Source organism: Podarcis muralis, chromosome 15, assembly GCF_964188315.1.
Source record: "Podarcis muralis chromosome 15, rPodMur119.hap1.1, whole genome shotgun sequence".
Taxonomy (NCBI): Eukaryota; Metazoa; Chordata; class Lepidosauria; order Squamata; family Lacertidae; genus Podarcis; species Podarcis muralis.
Genome location: NC_135669.1, coordinates 13,327,370 through 13,345,850, shown reverse-complemented (window position 1 = coordinate 13,345,850; position 18,481 = coordinate 13,327,370). Strand labels below are relative to the sequence as shown.

Below are 18,481 nucleotides of genomic sequence, written 5' to 3'. Positions count from 1 at the left end.
TCCTCATGGAATCTTCTGCTGAGTTACCTGGAAATTTGCATTGGGTTTTGGTTTCCCAAAACCTGAAAGAATTACAGGAGGTTAAAAAGTGTGGCCCACCAGTTCATTTGAATCTAGTATATATGCCAGCAAAATGCAAGCAAGACTGAGTTTGGTGAAAATGTCAGTAAAGTATAGAATAAATAACATGAAGTCAAAACTTAACAGTTGCTCCTTTCTTATTCCGTATTGAGTCAGATTTAATTCGTCTCTTCCATATGCTGGTTGAAATTCTGTGGAACTCGTGTTTGCTTTGTGTTCCCATTCATGGGACTTGTATTTTCCCTGTGGCCATGAATTCAGTGAATTCTAATTACCTATGATGTAAGACAGTAGTAGATGACTGGGTGGCTATAAATTGTAGCTGCAGGTGTGGATTTAATAGATATATGTTCCTTTTATGGATCACAAATAGTATCTATAGTACAAGTTGCAACAGAAAATCACACTTGATAAGCTGGCGTACTTTTGGCCTGTATTTTATAGAGTTGCCATAGTTTCTTGACAATGTCAGTGTAAGTACAGTTGAAAATTAAGTTATTAGTTATTTTAGAGTAGAGTTCAGATACCTTTGCACAAGTGCTTAATGACTGGTGGATACTTAATAGCAGAACACAATTATTCTTTAGCCAAAATGGATGCTAAACAGTGTGGTGTAATGGTTAGAGTGTTGCAATCAGGACCTGGGAGAGCAGGGTTTGAATCCCCACTCAGCCATGAAACTCACTGGGTGATCTATCTTAGCCTAACCTACCTCACAGGATTGTTGTGAGGATGACATGGGGGGGGGGGAGAGAGAACCATGTACACCACCTTGAGATCCTTGGAAGATAAAGGTGGTATATAAATGTAAGCAATAATAATAAATAATAATAACCCTGATGGATATGTTCTGCCTCCAAAGTTGGAAACCACAGGAGGGGAGAGTGATGTTGTGCTCAGATCCTGCTTGTGGGTTTTCCATACACATCTGGTTGGTCAGTGTGAGAACAGGCTGCTGAAGTAGATGGGCCACTGGCCTGATCCAGCAGTCTCTTTTTACATTCTTGTGTGAGTGTCTCTCCCTGTCATTTAAGTTTTGGAATTTCCCAAAAGAACAGTGTTGAGGCATCTGAGCATTGTGATGGAATGAAATGTCAGATCTCTACACTTGTTCTTCCTTCATCATATCTGAATCATCTTTAATGTCATTTTTCTAGTCTTTCAAACCAAATTAATAGGTCTTCAGGCCTCTACGTTAGCTCATCTTACTTTTCTCTCTATGCGATTGAATTTGAGACTACTTGAGGAATCGTATTTGGATTCAAACCTAGTTCTTGTTGTACACGTTAGTAGCTTTCTTTTTGAATGCAAAGTATCTTAACTACTGACTGCTTACACTAGTGAATGGAGTAAGGCACTGTAAAGCTAAAAGAATTTCCTCACTGAAAATGCACCAACAGTCTACTTGGGTTTCTTCTTCTGTACAGGCAACTCTCCACTTACGCAGGGGTTACGCTCCAGGGACAGCACATAAAGTAAAAATCGTATATAGTCAAAACACATTGGGTTGAGTGGGTGTGTAAGATTGCCAATGCCTTTTTCCCTAGACACCTATTCCATTTCCGTCCACTCATTTATTTTTTAGCCAAGCACATAAAGTTGGATGTGTTCAAGTTAAATGCACACAAGTTGCAGTTACCTGTACTGCCGTGCTTGATTTGCTTTCTTGAGATGTGTGGACTTTTACTGGGTTGTTTATGCACTTCTGGCATGGCATACCTTGTGTGTTCTACTCCATTCTTGTGACATACTTTAGTCAGACTGTTTTGGAATGTTGAATAATATACAGAGAATCATGCTTCTAGGTCAGAGGGTAGATGGTTCTATTATATCTCTAGGCTGCATCTGTATTCCATGTGCAAGTTCCATTAGACTATCATTGGCCATACCTAAGAACCAGATGTGTTCGACATGGTTTAGTGTGCATTACATAGTCAGGGCCATATGCATGCCAAGTTTTAGAACAAAGCTGCTTTTTTGTGTGTCTCGTTATAACAATTCAATAATTAAAACAGTTGAAAATCCTGCCCTACCCTATTCCTTCTATAGCTTGCAGATGTGTAATTTAGTTGACCTATGAGTTGAGTTCAAGAATGAAAATTTATAGACCTCAAGGCAAAATGTAAAAGGCTTACCAATTGAAGTGTGGCTCAGATAAATGGGTGGTGGCCGCTATCTAGCTTCGAAACATGTACAGTTTTTGGGTTTTTCAGAGGAGAAAGGTATTTCTCTCTAGGCATCACACCATAATTACAATTTCTTACACAACTGTGTAATCATGTTGGCAGCATGTACAGTTTTTTTAGCTATGTGACCCATGGAGCCTTACAATGATGAGTTGCCCAACTTTTCTTAGCCTTTATAGTTTCCAAGAATTAAACTGTAATAGAAATGTTGAAAAGTCAGGAGCAAGGAAATACATTAAAATATGTATTCATTGGTCGGTGGTCATAATCAGTGGTCATAATTTCTAAGTTAAATCAATATTTTTTTAAGGGTTGCAAAAAACTCTTCAAAGTTTTCTGTTACCATTCTGTATGGCATAAAGAAAGACTCAAAATGGGACTGGAAATATGTAGTGAACTCTAATAAAAGAGTAAATGGACAATTTACTACATTATTTTGTTCAAACGTTCCTTGGGGGTGTAAATTTAGTTTAAGGTGAATTATAATGCCTCTGAGGGGAGTTTATATTGATACTCACTGGACAGTTTACTGTTTTACTTGAGTTCTCTCCTTTACCTTGTACTATTTTGAGGTTTCCCCTCTTTCTCTGCTCTTTTGCATTTGGTTCTGTCCTTTTTTATTTAGTGTTGTAGCAGTTGTTTGTAGCCTTCTACTTGTGAGCTATAATAATCCTGGTTCATGTTGCAAGACACAAGATTTTCATAGTGACTTTCAATTTCAGTAGAAGATGGATTTACAGTGGTGCCTCGCAAGACGAAATGAATTCGTTCTGCGAGTTTTTTCGTCTTGCGAAGCACGGTGTCGAAAAAGTTTCGGAAAAGCTTCAAAAATCACCAAAGTCTTCAAAAACCTCAAAAAAGGCTACCACACCGCGTTCTATGAGTTGCTCCTTGAAGTCAAGTCGCAACTGTATTAACGGTGTTAAGAAAAAGGAAACAAACTTGCAAGACGTTTCCGTCTTGCGAAGCAAGCCCATAGGGAAAATCGTCTTGCGAAGCAGCTCAAAAAACAAAAAACCCTTTCGTCTTGCGGGGTTTTTGTTTTGCGAGGCATTCGTCTTGCGAGGTACCACTGTATGTGGATTTAATACTTGCAGAAATAAGCCACCATTGTACTTTGTTTCACAATAACTTGCACACAGAGAATTTGTCTCAGGATTGTGGGTTTGAGACCTACGTTGGGTATAAGATTCCTGCATTGCAGGGGGTTGGACTAGGTGTCCCACATGGTCCCTTCCAACTCTACAGTTCTATGATTCTAAGTTTCTGTGAAATAAACTCCATGGAAAAGTTCAAGAGTTCCTTCAAATGGTTGTGGTGTTTGATGAAACATGAAATGGTGCTTTGTGGCAAGTTGGCATATTTTTGTTCCTACTAGCTCATGCTGAAACTTGACTCGAAAAACAAAACACCCTAGTCTAGTCATAGTGAATCAGTGGAACACTTTACCTGTTGCTTTAAATTAAACCTTTTTCCAGGAAAGTGTTGTGACTTGTAGAATCTAGAAAAAAAATTTTACTAGTGCACATCTGTGATTCAAGGTTGTAAAAAGTGCTTGGTACACCCTTTATCTCTAGAGTTTGGTTTATCTTTAGTGCCTGACTCTGTTTTTAATTTAAAATTATATTTACCACTTTGAGAACTGAAGGTTCTCAAAGTGGTAAATATTAATATACTATTAAAATCAAACAAGGTTAGGAATGAAGTTACAGCAACAAAGTAAGCTTTAAAGCAGCATATGGTCACCATCAGAGCACTAGTAGGAGGGACAGATAATCACAATAGCAAAGGCATGAAAAAAATAGCAGGGTGTTGAAATGCCAATAAAGAGTGGGACAAATAAGTGTCTTGGGATTGGGAATCACATAATCAGAGCAGTACACCTTGATACGTATGATTACTACATGCAGTTATTTCCAAATTTGGGACAGGGTGGACAATATCATATTTGTAATATGTATAAATGGAGTGTTGACTGTTTGATTCCTTCCTTGTTTTAGAACAGTGAAATAAACTTGGAAGCGAGTTTGTTGCTCATCAACTTTAATTCGGAGCATAAATGAAGGCATAACATTGTTGCTGGGTTATATAGATATCTCACATTTAACAAATGAAAATAGGCATATTTGTTCCTGAACAGGGATAGCATAACAACTATAGTCCATGCATTTGTAATTTCTGGGCTAGATTACTACAATGTTCTCTATGTGGGGCTGCCCTTGGGTCTTGTGTGGAAGCTCCAGCTGGGGATGTGGCTGACATCATGTGACAACATAGTTAAAACATTAGCACTAGCTGCCAATCTGCTACTAAGTCAGGTTTTGGGTCCTTGTATTAATTTACCTTAGGGACCACCTGAACCCTTACATTCCAGACTGATCCCTGAGACCAGGGACATCATTAGTTGTTTCCTAAGTTGACAAGGCTCATTTGATAGTAACAAGAAGTATTTTGTGTCACTGGAATACTTGTGGAATACTCTGCCAGTAGAGATACCTTCTTTTTCAGCTTTTAAATCAGGGGTAGGGAACCTAAGGCCGAATGTGGCCCAATTGCCTTCTCAATCCGGCCCGTGGACGGTCCAGGAATCAGCGTGTTTTTACATGAGTAGAATGTAATTTATTTAAATGTTATTTAAAATGCATCTCTGGGTTATTTGTGGGACACAGGAATTCGTTCATCTCCCCAAAAAATGTTGTCTGGCGCCCCACAAGGTCTGAGGGACAGTGGACCGGCCCACGGCTGAAAAAGGTTGCTGACGCCTGTTTTAAATGCTTGCTGAATTTTTTTCTATTCCATGAGGCTTATGCTGGCAGTTACACATACATATTTCTGTAATAGTTAACTGTTCTCTGTTGTTGTTTTTTACTGTAATTTTGTGTATTTTTTATGTATAACTGTTGTAAACCACTGTGATACTTTTTTAAAGAATAGCGGTATACAAATGTTCAGAACAAACAATTAAAGCATTTCATATTGGTGTTGCACACAAGCCACCTAGTTGCCCAAGGTGAGCAGGTTCAAATGCCTGCATAACTATGGGATCTCTCTGCATGACTTTAGCAAGTCACTCTCTTACTGTCTCACTTATCTCTCAGGTAGTACTTGTGCACACAGTAGCATAAAGCTTGCTTAAACATATGTTCTTAATGGTTGCGTTCAGAGTGTTACAGTGACCTACAGCAGATGGTATTGGATTTTGATGAGGAAATTTTCCACATTCCTGCCTTTCCATATCATTTTGAAACAGCATTCATTTAATCCCCTCCCCCCTTGTGGCCTGTGGAGATTTGTATTCATCTGGTTGCCTTTTCTGTGTCAAGTGTCCATATTTATCATGAATAGTATAAGGGATATCACACACCTCAGATTTAGTTGCTGTACCTAACTCCACCCTTTCTGCTCTTGGAGTGTAAAATGACCCAAATCCAGAAGTTATGGGAGCGAGGGAGTAAGATGTGCATAGCCAGACAACAGACAACTCAGTTGCTGTCAGCCCATTGAACTTAGTGAGACTTACTTCTGAGTAGACATGCATATACTTGTCTGTTCAGATTTAAACCATGCTATATTAATTTATTTTAGGAAGATGGGAGGGGGATAATAAACCGATTAGTAGCTGTTATTAAACATGCCTATAATAAATGTATTAATTAAATGGGTTTTCATAAAAGCTTATGACTGCAGCCTTCATTGAAACTACCACTTTTTATACATTCTTATTTATTGATTTCACTGCAGTGTTTGAAACTCCCATTGTTCTAGGCACATTTTACAACAGGAAATTTCATTTGCGCGCGCAGTTTCTGAGCTCTGGGAGCAGTACTGCGCCAAAGATTTCAGATTAAAACTGCATAGTGGAAGGAAAGGAGGACCTTTTTCTGTCTCCCCACTTCCAGCTACTCTCTGAAGACTGGAGAAGAGACCCTCTTAAGAATATTAGGGGGGTGGGTAGGAAGAAGGATTCTTGTTATTTAAAAAGTGCCTTGACAGTCCATTGTTGGGCTCATAACCTAGGTTTAAGGTGCCATTTAGCTCCTAGCTTTCATATCTCAGTTTCTAACAGTGTTATACTGATATGCAGTACTAGCTTTCTTCCCAGGCATTCCAATGTTATTTGCATTTTTAAAATACTAAAACAAACAAATGGTACAAAATATGGAACATTTTCTTCTTAGACCAAGTGGTGGTCCCTTCAAGAGCTGATAATAAGCCTCCTACCTTGAGCTTCTTCACTTCTGCCTTCCTTCAGGGCATACAGCTCTTAATTTGCCCCAAGGAAGATGTGGGAAGAGCTACCCCAATAGTAATAGGTGGAAGATGGCAGTTGTGGAAAAAGACAGCAGGCTTGAGGACTGTCTTCTGTTTGGTCTAGCAATTTTAGAACAATTTTTTTTAAAAAAAATCTTAATTGCCATTCTATTTGCTTACTAAAGATGACATACAATAATAAGAAAAAAGGCAAAGTTAGGCAGGCTGATACACAAGTAAAATATGACAATTTCTCCACTACTTTGGTAATATCTTCATCAGGACCATCCAAAATGTCACAAAAGGGTAGCATACTTTTGAGTTCCCCAGAACTCAGCTTACAAATAAGATGTTTACACAGAAATGAGACCAAGAGGTCAGCTTGTAGACTCAGTTACAAGATGGAGACTGCAGGCTAAAGAAGTCCCTCCCAGGTGCTTCAGATATCAGGTTACACACCTAGGATTCTGGAATAAATAAGCGATGCCATCTCGAAATTTCTGATAAATTAAAGCCTGGCTTGTAACATATCTGTGTCAAAAATAATGAATAACAAAAAATTCTCCTGAAATGGTTAAAAATGTTAACTTTTGAAATAATATTATGATTCTAAAGTATAATTCAAATTAGCTTGTTACACACATTGTATTTTTGTCCTAAATTTAGAAAATTTAGGTGTGTGCACACACATCCTGCCTTCATTCTTGTTTTGAAAAACTACTGGTAAATTCTTTGTTCCATTCAGTACCATAGATTTGTGAAAGGCTAGTACAAATATTGAAAGTGCAAATTTAGTTGAAAGACTGAACCTTGGAAACCAACAGACTCACTTCTCTCTTCCCAAAGTACTTCTAGATCTGACTTTTCAAATCACTTTTGCAAGTTTCTCATCCGCAGGCATGTTGGAGGCCTGACTTCTTTTAATCTAGTAATACACAAAAATATAAGTTGTAGTTCCTGGCTTTTACATTAGGTTGTGACTAAATCAAAACATTATTTGAGCTCAATCCCTTCTTTTCTGAATGTAATTAGGAACACACTGATTCTTATTGCAGCTGGCAGCCTCTCACTATTGCCTTTTTCTTCATGTGACCCCCATGGTCTCGATGACCTTTCCTGGGGTTAGTCATAGGCCTTTTTCATTGTGATGGGCTAGAAGTGGCTCATGTGGAGTTGATTATTTCCTTGCTTGTCTGGTCTTTTTGGTGCCATAACTTCAAGTCATTTCCATTTTCTTCTCTGTTTTTGGCTGACCACAGTGAAAGGAAATGCTTTTGCTGGCGACAGGATCAGTTTACATGCTTGGCCGACTTGATTGAGCCTGTGAAAAGGTGGGGGCGTAGGGTAACAAACCCCAAAGGTGCTATATTTCCTAGGTATAATTTGGTAGTTGGTACTGTCTATTAAACATCTAAAATCTGCTTAAATTTACATTTCCCTGATTTTCCAGTCTCCCTTTCAGTGTTTAATGCACAGCAACTTTTTAAAAATCCCAAACCCACAGCCCTGTGAGAGAGAATGTATTAGTGTCAATTGTACATGAATGTGCATTGAGAGATTTTACAGTTCTCAGAAGAGTGAAGAAATGAACCCTGGGGTTAGCAGTTAAAATTGATGGGCAGCAAGTCAGTTGCTACTAGCTGATGTTTAACCACTCCTTGTAAACAAATAAGGCCTAGTGAATTGCATATGCCAGCTGTTACACTTGTATTCCTGAGGTCTGACGAAACAGCATGAAAACTGTGATCAAAGGCTTTGAGAATCACTGAGGAGCCAGTGACTAAGGAAATGCCAGTGACTAAGGAAATACCTTTCTCCAAATAATGTAGACGTCTCTACTTTTGCTTTTAAGGTGGCTCAGTGGGAAACTTAATGATCAATTTTCACTTTTAAAAACGTGTTCTGTTCCTGACAGATGTAGTGGAATCTAAATGGGTTTTCATTGATGCAAGGGGGGCAGTGTGATAAGATGTTTCTTCACGCAATGTTATGTACAGATTAAGATCATACAAAACTCTGAAATTGCAATAGAAGGAAATAAGCAACTTTCATAAGTTGAAATTTCTCTGTCGCGCAAAATTTTAAAATCCTCCATTTTTCAAAGGCATTGACTTGCACTGGTGGTGTCATTTGCTGCCTCTCTCAACTCTCCACCCCTCACTTCCGTAATATGTTGATAGTACTGACATACATTCATGGATTTTTAAAGTATTATGACAAGAAAAAATGTACCTGAAGTGTGTTGAACACTGTTGAGTGCCATGTAGATGGATTATTATTCATTCAGTTAATATTCTCAAAGGGCAAAGAAGCTTTGTTGTAATTCATCTAAAGCAAATTAGCCACTTATCAAAAGCTCATTTTAGAGCTGGGGTAACAAAAGCAATATTGTCTGGCTTCTGGGAAATGGAATCATGATCTTACTAATTTTTGATTTTTTTGCTGCTTTAAATGGATGATTTGCTTATTTGTTTAAGCACATCAGTAGAAGGGCCTAAAATATATTCCAGTGCAGAAATCACTAGATATATAGATGGTACAGAGCAATGTATTAATCATGTGCACAAAATGATCTGAAAATATTTGATTGGATTGTAATGTTAACTGAAGAATTTCCTGCAAATATCTCTAAAAATATTGTTCACTCATTTGATTTGAAATTCTGAACTAAAGCTAAATATAAATAGTGATGATTCGATTCTGCAGTAAATTTTCCAGTTCTGAATTTTGTTCACAGTTAACATAGTAAATAAATAATAAGTAATGATCCAGGTTTTGGAATATTGGAAATTGTGATTAATGTCCAAAATAATATTCTGTGACTGAAATAAATGTAACATCTCATGCTGCCTCTTTCTTGAAGATTTGCAACTTGTACAGATAGCAGACTTCAGTCTGTAGACTCATTAAATATTGACCTCTTGAAATGATCAATAGAGATATCAGTGATGACAAATGAAAGGACACCTGTCACTTAACAAAGTTGTTGGCCTTTCCTTTCAGCTTCAGGCTGGGTTTCAGTACTATGGTTACCCTGGTAGATGACCTATGCTGTTGTAGAGATCTGGGTACCATGAATATTTATCCCCCCCCCCCATCTTTCAGTCGACTTTGATACCATTGATTATGGATGTTGCTGGGAGGCTCAAGAACGTGAACCTGGGGAACTGTTCTTCTGTTTAGCAGCTTAATTGTTGGTGGGTCCTTCCAGGATCCACACTGTCTCCAGGGTGATAATATATACAAGAATCATCAGAGTGAGATCAGCCCCAATAGGCATATGGTACACACTTCCATTTATGTCTTCCATCTTAATGACATGATTCTTCAGCTTTACTGGGTACTTGCCTAGGGTCAATAATGCACTGATTAAATCCAGTCAAGTTGCTCATAGTCAATATTTCTCTGAAATGAAGTGGGATGAGTAACTATCAGAGACATAGGGACCATCTCCTACGGGCTGAGGTCCCTTTAGCCCCGCCCCAAAATAAAATATTTGAGGGAGGCGGGCCCCTGAAGGTTGATTGGCATTGCCACTCAAATGGTATGCATGTGCCATGTCATTTGATCAATTATGCAGGGTGGGGCTTACCTGGGCCCCCTCAATATTTTGTTCAAGTTGTCACCTGTGATCAGGGAGGGTGTCTCTTTAGTAGTGGCAACGCAGGTAGGGAGCTCTTCCCAGGGATGTGTTTGTGTGTATCAAGTTTGTGGTCTTTTCAGTACAGTGTGAAGACTTTGCTGCTTATTGAGCTTAATGGCAGTTAATATTGATTGATCAGACTACTTATTTTGACTTTTAAAAAACAAAATATTGAACTTGTTAGGATTCACCTGCTTATCTCTCAGTATGATATATGAGGGACTCCATTCTCCTGTACAGACTTGCAGTTACTGCAGTATAGTCACTCACTGCAGTCTGCCGATGGAACCCTCCTGATTGTACCATGAACCACAGAGATCTGATTGCTGGTTGTGCAAGGAAATCCTTCTCCTTTGTGGCACCTACCACATGAAATGCTCTTCCCACTGAAATCAGGGAAATACCAACCTTGGGGTGTTTCTGCCACTGATTTGAAGACATATCTGTTCATCTTTTCCCTGACCCTTAATATTACTAATACTGGTCATTGGGATGATTGTACTGATTATTTTTATTGGATTTGTTACATTTTATTATTGTGTGAGCTGCTTTGGTATTTCTTTCTGTATATGAAAAGTGGAATAGAAATGTTTTAATAAACAAACTGAAAAATCTACCCGCAATACCCTTCTGCATTCTACAGCGGAAAAACCCATCTCTGTGCAAAAGAATAAGTGAACACAAATCTGACACCAGAAATGACATTATTCAAAAGCCATTTGGGGAGATATTTCTGTAAATGATCTCAAAGTGCCCATCCTAAAGCAAAGGGACTTCAGAGGCAGATTAGCTTTCCAGTGCCAGAATTTCTGTCTATTTTTTTCTGCATTTCATTTTCCTTTGACCTTAGTTTTTACAGTCCCTCTCAATGGGGTATATGCTTGTAAATATGTGTATCTACCTGTAACTTGGAGTAACACTTCATATGTTTGATGAGGTGGACTAAAGACAACAAATACTTATGCCAGAACCACAAAAGACTAACACAGCTGTTACTTGGGAAATGGTTAGAATTCTACTGATGTTTGATACTGCTTTGTTTGTAAGCTGCCTCATAGACCGAATGGTAGAAAGGCAGAATATTTTGCTGCCCTCAAAAATAAAAATGCTTTTGTAAATAAATACCATGCCAAAATGTAGTTCATGATGAGTGCTTAGCTGCCCTGATTGAGATGATGCTTAAATCAGAAGCCCTTTGTTTTTGTGAATTACTGTTTTCTGATAGAGAAATTAACATACATGACATTTTGTTTTATATGGAAACTAATCTGCCAATAATAAATAAATTCTGGTCAGAAAGCCACTTATGTGGTTACTGGATGAAGAGAAAGTGGGAGTAAAGAAATTCTTGAATAAGCCATCATAAAGTAAACTTCTTGAAAAGCAACATAATTTATTTTCTCTTATTAAACATGTTGCTATAAATAGTACTGGGTGTTTTCTGGATGTTCAGTTTTATAGCAAACAGTAAAATTTGTGACATGTACAAGTTGCGTGAATCTGCTTCTTCTACTTTTCATAATACATTTTATTAAGCATTCATGCTCCACTGAAAATTTAATATGGCAAGCATTCAGGAATCATGGATTTTTATCAGGCATTGCCCACCACATTAAAACTTACCTTCAAAATATATGGGCTAGAAACTTAGGTCACATCCACAACTTACATTTAAAGTTCTTATACTGTAATAATAATAATAATAATAATAATAATAATAATAATAATAATAATAATAATAATTTATTTATACCCCACCCTCCCCAGCCAAGGCCGGGCTCAGGGCGGGTAATGGAGAATCCTGGGAACTGAAGTTTGCTCAGGGTGCTGGTAATTGCAGGTCTGTGAGGTCAACACCCTAAAACAAACTACATTCCCCAGGATTCTTTGCAGGAAGTCACGGCTGTTAAATTGATATGAGTGCTTTATGGTGTGGATGTGACCTTGCTCTTTTAGAATTAAAAGCATTGGAGAATGTAACATATGGTTGACTTCAACTGCAAGTGTAAGTATGCTTTGCCCTCTATCCCTAGCCAGAAGAGTGAGGACCACTGGGAGGTTGTACCCCTCTCCATCCCAGAGCACCATGGCAAAGGGAGGACTAGTCTGGCCCCAGCCATCGGCCATACAGTGGTGCCTCGCAAGACGAAAATAATCCGTTCCGCGAGTCTCTTCGTCTAGCGGTTTTTTTGTCTTGCGAAGCAACCCTATTAGCGGATTAGCGCTATTAGCGGTTTAGCGGCTTAGCGGCTATTAAAGGCTTAGCGGCTAAAAGGCTATTAGCGGCTTAGAAAAAGGGGGAAGCGGGAAAAAATCACAAGACTCTCAAGACGTTTTCGTCTTGCGAAGCAAGCCCATAGGGAAAATCGTCTTGCGAAGCAACTCAAAAACGGAAAACCCTTTCGTCTAGCGGGTTTTTCATCTTGCGAGGCATTCGTCTTGCAGGGCACCACTGTATTTTCTTTCCATCTCCCTAATGGAAAGAACTCTACACCAACTACAAGGACCTGTGACTGCAGTTGTATGAAGAAGCTTCCCTCACTTACCAGAGCACTAAGGACCATTGAGTAGTTTCACAGGTTCTATTCCAACCAGAATATTCACAAGGGAAGGCCAGTGATCCTAGGTGTCGTCATTCTGGCAGTATCAAACTGTTGATTTTCCTCTACCCTTTTCTTCCTCTACCTTTTTCTTTTAGTCCCTTCTGCATGTGTGTCTCTCCCTTTGTAAAACTAAGGGAGGGCCTGTACTTTCTTTCATTTGTGCACAGTGCTTACCACCACATGCATTGTCCGATATGAACCATTTTGTAGCCATTTTTGTAGCCATTTTTGACAAGTAGGATTAAGAGCATATAGCCTGACTATGTAGCAACAAAAAACACAAAAGTCCACTTCAGACTGTATATTTCATTGGATGGTTTCTTATGTGAATACAACTGATGTTTTGTAAACCATGTTTCATTTAATACAACACTGATTTTTAAAAATAAAGACAATCCTAGAAAATCAATACATTAAAGAGCATGTATAGCATAGATATGTATATGGTCCACTGGATGACTTTTGAAATTTTTCTGTATACAAAGCCTGTGAAATAACTGGGTAAAGTTGATGATGAGTGTAGTTTCAACTACACTCTTTACATAAATAGATGGTAGAAGGATTTGGCAGATAGAGAAAACACTGCTTCTCATCCTCTTAAAGTTCTCTAAATGTTTACTTCTCACATACTTCTCAGGTGATTCTACTACTGAATAAATGAAAAATAAACTCTTCTATACAGTTATTTCCATCTGTGCAGCTTGAAATCTAAAGGATCACAAATAAAAGTGAACTAAATACCTTAGATTATTTATGTGAGTTTTTCTCTTTTTCAGTAAGAAAATTACCCAGCAAATGGTAATATAAAATGTTGAGTTCCTGCTGGTTAAGTATAGTTCACTTCTACATTGGACATTCTAATGCAGCAATTATATACCTCATTTTATGCCATTTTAAAAAAAACCTTTCCTTACTAGACATGGAAAATAATTGACAGATTTGGTGCTAGCAATACCTCTGGAGTAAACAAAAACAGTACAGGACACCTTTACACCCACCCACCCCTTTAGGCATGTTGTTCATCCTAAAATGACTTTCAGGTACACCAGAACTGTACTGCAGTTGGAAAAAGTTAGTGAAAAGTATGTAACATCTGTTTAAAACAGAGCTGAAAATGTAAATGCAGTGTGTTGAACACATGCAAAGACTTCACTCCTAAAAACTGAATTCCCTTAAGCAACTTGGAGATCTCTTATGGCCTTCTTTGATAAGGAAAGCAACATAGGGCTCATCCACACTTCTGCTTGTGCTGTTCCTAGAAAGCACAGGTCTGAGTGGTTTTCCCCTTGTCCCACTCCTTTCCATATGACAGAAAAGAAGTAGGCCTTCCCTCAAACGAACTTCAGTGTATCATTCACATCTGTTTGGCTGTACCATATTACATCTTATTCATGCATTCTTTCTGGCCTCATCTTACTGTCCCATCAGAATGCTTCTATTCTGCAGGCATTTGGCATACCTGATTAATGAGTTTAATATGGCAAACCCTTGTTTTGGATTACTTTTATCTGCTATGTCAGCAGCCTTTTTAGCTGTTCTTACATTTACGTATCTGAAAGCTGTCTCGAGTCCCTGTTAAGGAACAACAACAACAACAACAACAACAACAATGTTGTTGATGCTGCTGCTATATTGGTTTGTGGTAGTGGTAGGTTTGATTTTTCCTGTTTTTACCTGTTGTGTACTGCCTTTACAACAGCAAATGCATTGGAAGGGCAGGTTAGAGTTTTCCTAGCACTGAGAGATGCTGAGGAGAAACTCAGGAGCTGGAAATGGAACAAGACAGTTTCATATCTGAAAAACAGATGAAAAACAGTAGTAATAAAATAAATACCTAAATAGTAGCCTCCAACATGTGCTGCTCCTTCCTCCTTGTTAAGCATTCCTTGGTAGCTAAGTTATACAAATGTTGTATTTGCTTAAGTAGCAGGTACAGCTTCATTTTGTACGATGGGATTCAATTAACCCACTAATATGTCTGTCAGGATCATATAAGCATGTGGAAATGGTACTGTAGCAATTATGGAATGAAGAAATAACCAACCTTATTTTTAGATTTTAAAAACTTAGCAAAAACCAACTAGACAAAAGACATCTGAGAGAATTTCCTTTGTAAAAGAGTTATCATATTTACACACTTGTAAATATTAAAATATGAAAGATAAGATCTGTAGGAGAGGAGGGGGGTTATTGGTTTATTTTTATTTTTTTGTTCATTTTAAAAATGTATTTTGTGTATTTAATTTTGTTTTTTATGCTGTGAATCACCCAAAGATCTATGGATGTATTATACAGATTGAGTAAATAATAGTGTGGCCACCCCTGCTCTATCAAATAACATTCCTGTTAAGATATGACAGGTGTCCACTATCTGTACTTTGAAGAAACCATTAAAGACATTTTGGTTCTGATAGGCTTTTCCAGGTGGATAAATGGGTCTTTACTACAAGTGTTCACTTGTTAGGATTTTAGTATTCTTTTAAATGTATTTGTTTTTGTGTTTTAAACCGTTTTTAATTTTCTTATGTGTAAATCACATTGAGACAGTTATTTAGAAGGCTATTAATAAATTAATTGTAATAATAATAACATGCCTATTCTTTTGTAGGCTCTTCAGTGATTCTCATTAATCTGAAGCTCTTTGCCACAACACTTTCTAACTTGGCACTATGCATCCTGATCCTGGACCTTTACAAGAACTACTTTTTCTTATAGTTACCATTTGCTTCTCAACTACAGCTTCAGGTAAGTTCACCTTCCTAAACTGTCATATATACCTCATGTTCTCCTCCAGACATGCCCCTATATTATGTGCTCCTCACTTGGGCACAACCTAACCATTCGAACTGCCAACCTTCTGATCGGCAAGCTCCAGGCTCTGTGGTTTAACCCACAGTGCCACCCGCGTGGATACATCCCATCAAAGACTGCCCACTAATATGGATTCTAAAGAGAGATACAGTATACTTACAAGAAGCAGAAAAAGTGAACCACACGTGTGGATCTGTTCATATCAATGATACAGACAGATAAATTGGATCAGAAAGACCTTCCTGGATATAAGCACCTGAAGTGTCTGTTAATATATGATAATCAAGCTAAAATATTCTACTACTTTCTGTATTTAAAACTGAGTTTTTTAAAATCAGTCAAGGGATTTAGAATTAAACTTGATGATGTCACATATGGTGATCAGAGGTCATTGTATATTAAATAGTTTGGCTTCACTGTAAAGAAAGCGGTTTCTGCATTGTCTAGCACTGTACTTGATTTTGAGAGTGGTAAAAATGCTCATATTGAGCTAAGGTTTAGCTTCAAAATGGTTTTCTGTTCCAGTCTGTAGTGCTTATGAGTAAAGAATGCATAAATATTGAGGCTGGATATAAATTTAGAAATAGTATAAACTGGTCTGTATTTGTAGGAGATACATAAAAAAATATCTATGGGATTCCCTCCCCCCCATGATGTTTCCTATTGAAAATCCTGGCACTATTTTATATTCTTTTGATTGTTGTGTTTTCTATATTGTACCTTTATTGCATATTTCTTTTGCATCAATACGTATTAATGTTTTCCACGGCTTTGGGGGCCTTTGGGCTAAACTGCGGTACAGTGGTACCTCGGGTTACATATGCTTCAGGTTACAGACTCCGCTAACCCAGAAATAGTACCTTGGGTTAAGAACTTGGCTTCAGAATGAAAACAGAAATCGTGCTCCGGCGGCACCAGGAGGCCCCATTAGCTAAAGTGGTGCTTCAGGTTAAGAACAGTTTCAGGTTAAGAACGGACCTCCAGAACAAATTAAGTACTTAACCCAAGGTACCACTGTACTGTATATAACCTGCAGCATACCAAATGTTTAGTTCACATTTTCATACATACTCAAACTGCTAAGAGCTAAAGGAATTGGTTGCACTGAGTGTGTGTTTCTTTCTTTTCTAGATTTGATTCCTCACTTTGTTTCTGAGCCACTTTCTACCATCCAGAAACCTGGTGCAACTGTAAAGCTTCATTGTACTGCTGAGCCCTCCACGGCTCATGTAGCTTGGCTATTCAATGGAGAGAAATTACACAAGAAAGTGGAGCAAGTAGACTCACAGCCAGGATACCTTACAATCTTCTCCCTTAGCCCTTCAAATTCAGGTGTATACCAATGCATAGTCAATAACAGCATTGGTGCAATTATCAGCAGGCCTGCAACAGTATCCATTGCCTGTAAGTTATACTTTTATTTATGGTAAAACCGAGCACATTACCCTTTTATAACGTTTCCTTTTATTTTGCCCATTTTTTTGTTTGCCACATCCATGAATTTAACATCTGGGAGGAATTTATGTGTTTTTAAATATGCCTTATATGGGACAAAGGGGTGACCTTTGTGTTAGAAGCACATAGTAAAACAAAATATCTGTTTTGTGTTTTTCTCTTGAAGTTAACTACATAATATAGAAAGAAACAATTACTAATTTCTTCCAGTATAAATCAGTCCTCATATTACAATTTATAAACATGTTCTAGAAAGGGAGTTTGTGCTAAATGAAGAAATCTTTATCTGAAGGCCTACCCAAACACCCCCTGGTTTTTAGGTAGATGCTGCAAGTTTGATCAGTTTTACCTGAATTGAAAGGGGAGGGGAAGAAAAGCTTGTTAATTCCCTGGGAATTGACATAATTTACATTATAAACCATAATCAACTGTAAAAAAATTAGATTTGCATATACAATCTTAAATGAAAGTCAAAAGGCCTCAACAAAATCATACCATGCTTATATTTGTCTTTTGAAAACTTTTCCCCCTCTTGTTTTCAAACGTATTTCCAACTTGAGGGTGATTTGGCTTTTGGGAATCAGAAGTAAGATGCTTGAATTGTCTTGTAAGTCTGAGTTAAAGAATCTCCTTTATAAAGATGCTGTGTGTATGAAGCATATCCCAAATACCCATAAGAGAAAAGTTTCTCATAATTGAGACGGGTAAGTGTTTTTGTAGAGTATTGACCCATAGCAGGATTCCCTTGAGAGCTTATAAAGGTCAGTTAGCACTGACAAACTCTACTGGTTGCAATAAATTGTGAATATATCTAAGTGTACTGTACCACTTGGAGGTGAAAATGGCAATGGTGGAGGTACTGGTAGGTGAATTGGCATTTAAGTGAACTAGCAGCTCTGTAACATAAGCTGAGAATTGTACAAAATAGTGGCCCAGTTCACACATCACATTAAACCATAGTTAAAAGAAACCAGTGTGGAGCAGCATGTTCATGCATGCTGCTGAAGTCATGAGCACTTCACTTCTTCCTTGCCGCTGCATGTCATGTTGTTCAAACCCAGTTGTTTTTTCTACAAAGGAGCAAGATGTGGAAGCCAAAGTTATTTGGAGAGAAACAAACCACAAGAGTGGGTTCAGATAACATGACATACCAGATCATGACTTATTTCCCAACAGTACAGCAGGAGCAGGGGAGGAAGAAGACATCTGTACTCTCAGCAGTATGCACCAGCAACTCTGCTCATTCAAACTCAGTCATAATTTGTTTTAACAATGGTTTAATGTGCTGTGCAAACCTAGCCAATGAAAACTGGCATGGCAATACTGTACAACAGCACTATATTCTACACATTGTCAAATTTCAACTCTGCTATTCTAATTATCTTGCATTGCAGGAACAAAATGTACTCTGTTCTTGTTACATGCCCTTTCTCTTGCATCTGATTTTATAA

The 18,481-nt window shown here is 37.9% G+C and overlaps 1 protein-coding gene across 6 annotated transcripts in view; it reads left to right on the top strand.

The window, feature by feature from the left end:
* The window catches only part of CDON (cell adhesion associated, oncogene regulated), a 122,307-nt gene that overhangs the window by 67,199 nt on the left and 36,627 nt on the right, over nucleotides 1–18,481 (top strand). For all 6 annotated transcript variants that reach the window (XM_028708445.2, XM_077919567.1, XM_028708447.2 and 3 more), the window contains 2 exons: nucleotides 15,373–15,509; nucleotides 16,707–16,979. In XM_028708445.2, the coding sequence (XP_028564278.2) occupies nucleotides 15,434–15,509; nucleotides 16,707–16,979 (349 nt within the window). In that variant the 5' untranslated portion in view covers nucleotides 15,373–15,433. The remainder of the gene's footprint in view (nucleotides 1–15,372; nucleotides 15,510–16,706; nucleotides 16,980–18,481) is intronic.